The sequence below is a fragment of the Aulonocara sp. 'chitande type north' Nkhata Bay genome, linkage group LG3 (genome assembly GCF_057382095.1).
Source record: "Aulonocara sp. 'chitande type north' Nkhata Bay isolate Kocher_YH1m ecotype deep benthic linkage group LG3, A_spYH_male_GT1.1, whole genome shotgun sequence".
Taxonomy (NCBI): Eukaryota; Metazoa; Chordata; class Actinopteri; order Cichliformes; family Cichlidae; genus Aulonocara; species Aulonocara sp. 'chitande type north' Nkhata Bay.
The window spans coordinates 1,181,345-1,190,644 of record NC_141346.1 but is presented as its reverse complement, the minus strand read 5'-3'; the positions used below and the strand labels follow the sequence as shown (position 1 = coordinate 1,190,644).

Genomic DNA, 9,300 nt, shown 5'->3' with positions numbered 1-9,300 from the left:
TTAAAAGGAAGAAACCTCCGGCAGAACCAGGCTCAGGGAGGGGCGGGGCCATCTGCTGTGATTGGTTGGGGTGAGAGAAGGAAGACAGGATAAAGACATGCTGTGGAAGAGAGACAGAGGTTAATAACAGATATGATTCAATGCAGAGAGGTCTGTTAACACATAGTGAGTGAGAAAGGTGACTGGAAAGGAAAAACTCAATGCATCATGGGAATCCCCGGCAGACTAGATCTATTGCAGCATAACTAAGGGAGGATTCAGGGTCACCTGGTCCAGCCCTAACTATATGCTTTAGCAAAAAGGAAAGTTTGAAGCCTAATCTTAAAAGTAGAGATAGTGTCTGTCTCCTGAATCCAAACTGGAAGCTGGTTCCACAGAAGAGGGGCCTGAAAACTGAAGGCTCTGCCTCCCATTCTACTTTTAAATACTCTAGGAACAACAAGTAGGCCTGCAGAGCGAGAGCGAAGTGCTCTAATAGGGTGATATGGTACTACAAGGTCATTAAGATAAGATGGGGCCTGATTATTTAAGACCTTGTATGTGAGGAGCAGGATTTTGAATTCTGGATTTAACAGGAAGCCAATGAAGGGAAGCATGATAATGGTCATGTCCAATGGGATGCATCCTCCTCCTCCTCCGTCAGATGGTCGGGTAGGCCGGAAGTAAACGGCTGTGAAATTGGACGGTCTCGCCTTCAGATTAGCGTCACCGCTGTCTCGGTGGAGTTTAGTAAACTCGGCCATCTGCTCCTTGCTGTCTAAAATATAACAGGACACTGGCGTAAACTCTCGACCGTCTCACACTTCTGTTTAATCAGTTTTCTGTTTGATGTTTATTCAGCTGTGTGAAAACCACCCGAGGGATTAATTAAGTTCAATCTAATCTAATCTAATAACTTTAATCTCAGCCAAACCGATTTACTCACGAACAAACAAAACACTGAAAAAAGCCCAACAATAACATTTTTAGGTTGTCTAAGTGACTTATATATTACGTTTAACACGAGAAGCGAAAGTCCGCAGTGATCTGAAAATGATGTGCCGGGAGTTGTGCCGTTCTCGGCGACTCCAGTGACCCTCGAGCTCCCGGCTAACTATCGAGCTGGTGGGTAGCAGATGTCTCCGAAAACGTCGAAGCACTTTTGCAAATATGTGATATCTTGATAAACCGAGCAGATATTTCAAGTTTACACACCCACATTCACGCCTGAAAATATGTTAAAAGTTTATTTTGTGACCCAGAAAGGGTAATGAGAGTAATATTAAAACTTAGTAGCGGCCGCCATTGTTGGAAACTGGAATTGGCTGGGCTGCGCTATGAATTCTGGGATATGGTGGGCCACGAAGGACACCCCCGACCCATCCTTCAAATTCGTGGAAAAGGAGGACGCATTTGTCAGCTGCATTCGGAGGAGTCAGCCCATGACTTTGGACACGACCAATAAACAGGAAACATGAACCTGCTCAGACACTCCTGACTCAGCTCTGAGAAACAAACCACAGGGAGTGAAATTGATCCATAAATATTTGTAAAGACACAGGAAGAACACTGAGACAGATTTGTGGGTTTATTGCTTTTGATGAACAAGTTTATGAACACACTGAGTTCAGATAAAACTGGTCTCAGTCTCATTAATTTGACTTTTGTCTCCTTTGTTTTTGTGGCAGGAAAAGGTTCCAGGTGGAATCTGCTGGATGGATGGTGGAGATACTCACTGTGACGAGGGAGCTTTAGTTTGCTTTGAATCCCAGAGTTGAACCTTATTGACACAGATGGTGACAGGACAGCTCATACAGGAGATTAACTTAAAGCAGGTGAGACAGGTAGACAGGAAGCAGAAGTTCATTACAGGTGAAGTCTGCACACACAACAATAACACACACTCATTATGAGCTCATTGTAGAACTATGATGACATCATCACCGTGAGCCAATCAGCTGCACTCGTTTCCTTTGACGAGGAAGAAGGTTCCAGCAGCCACACCGAGCAGACCGAGAGTCAGACCCACTCCACAGAACACAGAGGGTCCAACACCTGGATCAGAGCGAGCGGACGCCTCCACCTCTGGAGACACAAACAGAGACATGAACCTTCACATCTGGAGGCAAAGAGGAAAAACACACATCTATCTCAAACTGTCAGCTCAGATGAGATCCAGCTGCTCTGATGAACACTGGGCTCAGTCTTCACAGCTGGAGACTGTCACATGTGTACCTCTGTCAGTGCTCTGGGTTTAAATAAAGTTTTCTCACCATAGATCTTGGTCAGTGGTTCTGTCAGGGCCAGATGTTGCACTGCACAGCTGTACACGTCTCCCAGCTGTGGGGTGAACTGCAGTCTGGAGATCTGGGTGAAGGTCCCATCTTTGTTGGGATAGGGAACGTTGATGCTGGATCCTGTGACCACCTGCTGATTCTTGGTCCAGGAGACGTTGACAGGAGCAGGATAGAAACCAGTCACGTGACAGATCAGAGTGTTATTCTCTCCAAACTCCACCTCATCTCTGGTGTAGATCATCACAGCTGAAGGAACATCTGTGCACAAACACATCAGGCAGAGGATCAGAGCTTCAGCTGGTTCCCATCAACAGGTGATCATTCAATTCAATTCAGTTCAATTCGATTCAATTCGATTTTATTTATATAGCGCCAAATCACAACAAAAGTTGCCTTAAGGCGCTTCATAGATACAGAGAAAAACCCAACAATCATATGACTCCCTATGAGCAGCACTTTGGCGACAGTGGGAAGGAAAAACTCCCTTTTAACAGGAAGAAACCTCCGGCAGAACCAGGCTCAGGGAGGGGCGGGGCCATCTGCTGTGATTGGTTGGGGTGAGAGAAGGAATGATGATGATAAATATCAATAAAACGTTCAGGTGTTCACTCAGATGATGTCATCACTGTCTGTGTGAGAGAAGCTAGAGTGAGGTCAGAATCATGAAGTTAAACTACAGACAGACTCAGTTCAGCTTCAGAGGAACTAAGAGGAGGAAAATAAAAATAAACTGTGATCTGCAGTAAATGCAGAATACTGCATTCAGAAATACTGAAACATGAACACAAATATAAACACGTCAGTGTTTCTGGACACATGATCAGTCTGAATGTGCTTAAGGTGGAATGATTTTGATTGGACAAAGTAAATCAGTGCTGATGATGTCATCAGTGTGTTACTCTACAGAGCGTGCAGGTAAACACAGGTGAGGTGAGACAGGTGTTACATGTTGTATTTACCCTGTTCTGGAGGGAAGTCCTTCATGCCTTTACCACAAAGCTTTATGAGGTCTCTGCAGGTCTTTTGAAAAGCCACAGATGATTCATAAGCTTCTTCCCCATAAGTGATAGGAACAATAAAAGGAGGCTGAGGGTAGATTTCCTCCTGTTTGTTGAAGTCTGCGTAGGCAAGCTCTTCACCATCCAGTCCATACATGTTCTCTTCATCAGACTCTGAACAGCCACCGACAGCAATGTCACTGTGCAGAGCTGAAACACATCAAACACTGATCAGTGACCTGATCAATGACCTGATCAATGACCTGATCAATAACCTGCTCTTTACAGAGACAAACTCACCGTCAGCAGAGACACAGAGGACACAGGAGAGGAAGAGGAGCAGCTCCTTCATCTTCATCAGCAGCTCTCTGACAGTTAAACTCTGAGTGTGTGTGTGTGTGTGTGTGTGTGTCTGTGGACCTTACAGTGTGTGTGTGTGTGTGTGTGGACTTCACAGAGTGTGTGTGTCTGTGTGTGGACCTCACAGAGTGTGTGAGAGTCTGTGAGTGACTGAAAGTGCAGCTGAGCTCTAACACACAGCAGCCAATCACAGAGCTCACAGCTCATGATGTCATCAGTGTCCAGGCAGACAGCAGCTGGAGGTGAACATGATCTGACAGACAGCACCAATCAATAATCAATATTTATAGACTCTTCAAAATAAAGCTCAGCCCGATCAGCTTCCACTCTGAGGATTTTCAAAATAAAATACTTTTTTTTAATAAAATGATTCAGTTTGTTTAAAAACACTGTGAAATATGACTTCATGTGTTATTTAAATAGTTTCCAGTTGAAATCACACCTGAGTTCATGTGTGTTACTGTGACAGTGAGAGTCACAGCTGTGTTTGTCAGCAGGAAACTTTTACAGACACAAAAACTTTACGCCTCCATCATATGTTGTAGATGCATCCAGCAGGTCCATCAGAGTCTTTACTGGGCCGATTCTGGCCCCGGGCCTTATGTTTGACACCTCTACAATAACCTGATCAGCTTTCAGAGAGTGATTATTGATCACAGAGCTGAGGAGGAGGAGCTGCTCTGATCATGTGACGAATACAAGATTTTCAAGTGTTTCCTCTGCTGTTTATCATGTGAACTCCCTGGAGATGGGGACCAAAGACTGTCCTCCAGTGAGCAGACTTAGTTCATCCAGGAAGCTGAAATACTGGATGAAATCCTGAGAGTGAGGGGTGGAGTCAGGACTGTCTCCCAGTGCTTCATACGCTGGTCCTGGGTTTAGATCCTGGTGGACTGAAGCTCACTGGAGCCTTTGGTTTGGTGCCCAGTGTGCTCCATGGATCTGAAGCCTGGACTGGTCCTGACCATGGAGTCCAGATGTTTCTAGCTTCATTAAGGAGTCAAGGAACGGGAATGATGGCTGACAGCGGAAGAGAGTAGACGTGTATTCGTGAGCTCTCGGCGGTAGGCCCAGGAATCTCTCTTTATCCTGATTTGCCCTCATATAATTCTGGACCATAGTAAGAGGCAAAGTTACTAAGTAAACTTCTGTATGGCAAGTTCGCGCGGCACTGGCGGCACGGAGCACCGCCTTTGCCTCCGCGAACACATCGGACTACAAACACGCACATTACCAACTCCGGAAGACGATCAAAGCAGCCAAACGTGAGTACAGGGACAGGGTGGAGCAACAGTTTGACAACCCTCGGAGTATGTGGCAGGGACTAAACACGATCACAGACTTTAGAGGGAAAACCAGCACACCGCAGACCACGGCCTCTCTGTGTGAGGATCTAAACGTATTCTACGCTAGATTCGACGCAGCGAACACCATGAGACCGGACAGTGTGCGCACCGCGGATGACGTCAGTGCGCACACTGTGTCTGAGGAGGATGTGCGGAAGTGCTTCAGGAAGGTGAACGCACGCAAAGCTACTGGTCCGGACGGGATTCCCAGCCGCGTCCTCAAGTCATGCGCGGCTCAGCTGGCTGGAGTGTTCACGCACATCTTCAACCTTTCCCTCTCTCTGTCTGTAGTCCCAGCCTGCTTCAAAATGGCCACCATCGTCCCTGTACCCAAATCCTCCACCATCTCCTCATTGAACGACTGGCGACCTGTAGCCCTGACCCCCATCGTAAGCAAATGCTTCGAGAAGCTGGTCAGGGACTTCATCTGCTCTGCACTACCCGACTCACTGGACCCTCTACAGTTTGCATACCGCCACAACAGGTCCACTGATGATGCCATAGCCCTGACACTACACACTGCCCTGTCACACCTGGAGAAGAGAGACACGTATGTGAGGATGCTGTTTGTAGATTACAGCTCAGCATTCAATACCATCGTTCCCTCGAAGCTGGACAGGAAACTGCAGGATCTAGGACTGAGCAGCTCCCTCTGCAGCTGGATCCTTAGCTTCCTGTCTGACAGACGCCAGGTGGTCAGACTGGGCAGCATCACCTCATCCCCCATCACACTGAACACTGGTGCTCCACAGGGGTGTGTACTGAGCCCTCTCCTGTACTCACTCTACACCTACGACTGCACAGCCACTAACAGCTCCAACATCATTGTGAAGTTTGCGGACGACACTACAGTGGTGGGTCTTATCACCAACGGTGATGAGACGGCTTACAGGGAGGAGGTCAGCGCCCTGACCCACTGGTGTCAAGACAACCATCTCACCCTCAACGTCGCAAAGACAAAGGAGTTGATAGTGGACTTCCGGAGGTGCAGAGAAGTACACACCCCCATCACCATCAACGGCGCTGCTGTGGAGAGAGTGAGCAGCTTCCGGTTCCTTGGTGTACATCTGGCTGAGGATCTTACGTGGTCAGTACACACAAACAAAACAGTGAAGAAGGCGCAGCAGCGCCTCTTCTTTCTCAGGAGACTGAAAAGATTCGGCATGAGCCCCCGCATCCTCAGGACCTTCTATCACTGTGCCATTGAGAGCATCCTCACTGGATGCATCACCACCTGGTACGGCAACAGCACCGCCTACAACTGCAAAGCTCTCCAGCGAGTAGTGCGGTGCTCTGAACGGATAATTGGAGGTGAGCTTCCCTCCCTCCAAGACATCTACAGGAAGCGCTGCCTGAGGAAAGCGGGGAGGATCATCAAGGACTCCAGTCACCCCAGCCATAAACTGTTCAGACTGCTTCCATCAGGAAGGAGGTTCTGCAGCATCCGGTCCCGTACCAGCAGACTGAGAGACAGCTTCTTCCACCAGGCCATCAGACTGCTGAACACGTCATAGACACCTCAGCTTCACTACTGGAACTTCAACATTATGCACTCCACACTGTATATAAATGCCACTGTTTTGCACATATTCAACTCTGTATATTTTATATATTTTATTTATTTATTTATTTTTTACTATTTAATTTGTAAAAATGTGTACACACACACACACACACACACACACACACACACACACACACACACACACGTAGGAAAACATTAGTATACACATCCAGAAATGCATACACTATTATATATTGTACATATATTTATTAGTTTCAGGTTGGCCATTCTTGTATTTTGCTCGTTTGTGTTGTTGTGTTTGCACATCTCTGTTGCTTGTGGGGCTCGCAAACAAGAATTTCACTCGCATGTGCTGTGCCAGTGTGCCTGCACATGTGATGTGACAATAAAAGTGATTTGATTTGATTTGATAATTTACGACACTCAAAACGAAAGAAAACGGCTAAAACTTCAGGGCACCTGAACATATCAGCAACAAGAAATATGGCGGATGGGGAGGAGAAACTGCCAATTAACAAACTACTCAATTTTATCAAGGAAACTAAAGAGGACCTCACGAACCACATTGACAAAAAAACGGCCGACATACAAACAACCCTGACGAAAATTGAATCCTCTCTTAATGCGCTTTCTGAGTGAGTTGAAGAGATGGAGGCGCGAGTGAGCGCAAACGAAGACGACATTAAAGATGCACGCAGCCGTGACGATAAAATGGAGAAATTGACAACGCAACTCAAAGACAAAATCGACGACTTGGAGAACCGCAGTAGAAGGTCCAACCTTAGGATACTGAACATCCCTGAGCAAGCAGAAGGCTGAGACGCTGTTGGATTTTTGGAGAAATTTATACCAGAAATCCTGGGGAATGATAACGTCACCTCACACATTACCCTTGAAAGAGCACACCGCGTCGGGAAGAGGTCTGACAGACCACGGCCTCTCATCGCTAAGTTCCTGAACTTCAGAGACGAAGAAAAAGTCGTCAGACTGGCTAGAAGTAGGGGAGAGATGACATGCGAGAATAAGAAAATATCTTTTTTCTCGGATTACAGCGCAGACCTGCAACGCAGAAGAGACGAGTTCCATGAAACAGGCTGCGAGAGAAGGAGATTGAATATGCTCGGATGTACCCAGCGCAACTTCGCATCAGCCACCAGGGATCTATCAAAATTTTCTCCACTCCTGCCGAAGCACAACGTTATCTGAAAGATAAATTCAGTACTTCGCTGTAAATATTTTACCGAGAGTGGCTAAAGTTTCAACCTTAGCAGCTGCCTGGGCCACCACTATGGTTTAGCTGAATTACCTACCTAATGTGGTTTTGTTACAGGGGTTTTATGAGGCCGGTTTTTACTTTAACGTTTTGGGGTTATGTATGGTCTCTTACCAAAAATTTTACTCACACTTACGCAACTGTTCACACAGCTCCCTGGTCTAGGCCGTATCTTACTGTTATACCCATGTGCAGAGCTTCACCACATCGAAACGCACAAAAGCAGGAAAGTGTTCAGAAATCCCCAGAGTTGAATACCATGACACGTACCTGTCCAAGATATTCACATAAAAAACTTAAATTATGGTCCATCTAACTTTTATATCTTGGAATATTAGAGGGATCAATTCACCCATTAAGGGGAAGAAAATGCTGACATACTTAAAGAGGCAGAGAGTAGATGTCGCTTTTATCCAGGAGAGTCACCTCACAGATGCTGAACATTTAACATTACGAAGAGATTGGGTGGGCAATGTTTTGTACTTGTAGATTGTGAAATAAATAGAAATAAGATAACTTTGGTAAACATATATGGGCCTAACTACGATGAACCTTTATTGTTTAACAACTTAATAATGAAACTGGCTACAGTTGAGGGCCAGTATATTGTGGGTGGAGACTTTAATTTGGTCCTAAATCCTTCTCTGGATCGGTCCTCACCCAAAACAACTTCACTATCAAAGGCAGCAACAGCACTGAACCAGGGTATGAAGGATATATGCATAATTGATGTGTGGCGAAACCTTCATCCAGGACAGAGGGATTTCTCCTTTTTTCAACAGTACATAACACACACTCTAGAATTGATATGTTTCTCTTACCACAAAATATGACGGCAACAGTGATAGATTGCTCCTGCTTAGCAACTACTTTTTCAGACCATAATCCCATCAAACTCTCCTGGGCGACCAACATGTCGCAACCTGCAACCTACAGGTGGAGGTTTAAAAACTACATGCTAGGCTGGCTTTATTTCATATATGAACATTAATATTGAAATATTCCTAGATGCCAATGTTAAGGGTTCAATATTGAGGATGGATACAGGAGGTAATCCAAAAATAACAACACTGATCAGCCAGGTGAAGTCAAACGATGATTTGACTTCACGCGTGGAGGGACCAGCGCTGTACGCAGACAGCATTGATGTCTGACTAACAATGCATAAGCAGATGTTTTATACCAATAGGGCTTAAATTTAATGACGTCAAACAAATGACGTCAAACAAATACAATACATACATAGGTTTCAAAACCACAATGACTTTTAACACAGTTTAAAAGAACATTGTCTCCACGGCAGGTGCTTCTGTCATCCTTCTGACTCTCGCTTCTCCAAAACCTCAAGCCATGCTCTGCAACAAACTATCAATTCTGCACGCACAAAAATGCAGCTGCAAGCAAACATGATTAACCTCTCACCTATAAATGAGTCTATCTACTGTGTGTGTGTCAGCATGAAATGCACTCAGTTTCACCTCTCACCTCACCAGCTGAACCTTGTAACCTTTTCCACCAGACA

At 45.7% G+C, this 9,300-nt stretch overlaps 1 protein-coding gene across 1 annotated transcript; it reads right to left on the bottom strand.

Moving 5' to 3' along the window:
- Positions 1-108: 108 nt before the first annotated feature.
- On the bottom strand, positions 109-3,749 carry LOC147333420 (HLA class II histocompatibility antigen, DR alpha chain-like). The gene is made up of 4 exons (XM_086267539.1): positions 3,575-3,749; positions 3,236-3,484; positions 2,253-2,534; positions 109-2,064 (listed from the first exon to the last, which is right to left on the bottom strand). Exons 1-4 carry the CDS (start codon positions 3,630-3,632, stop codon positions 1,934-1,936), a joined length of 720 nt encoding a protein of 239 aa, XP_086123665.1. The 5' UTR covers positions 3,633-3,749; the 3' UTR covers positions 109-1,933.
- Between the last annotated feature and the right edge of the window lie 5,551 nt (positions 3,750-9,300).

Coding starts and splice junctions, on each gene's coding strand:
- LOC147333420 (XM_086267539.1), bottom strand. CDS start 3,632: ATGAAGATGAAGGAGCTGCTCCTCTTCCTCTCCTGTGTCCTCTGTGTC. Junction 3,485..3,574: donor CCTCTGTGTCTCTGCTGACG/GTGAGTTTGTCT, acceptor GATGTGTTTCAG/CTCTGCACAGTGACATTGCT. Junction 2,065..2,252: donor ACCACTGACCAAGATCTATG/GTGAGAAAACTT, acceptor TTGTGTCTCCAG/AGGTGGAGGCGTCCGCTCGC.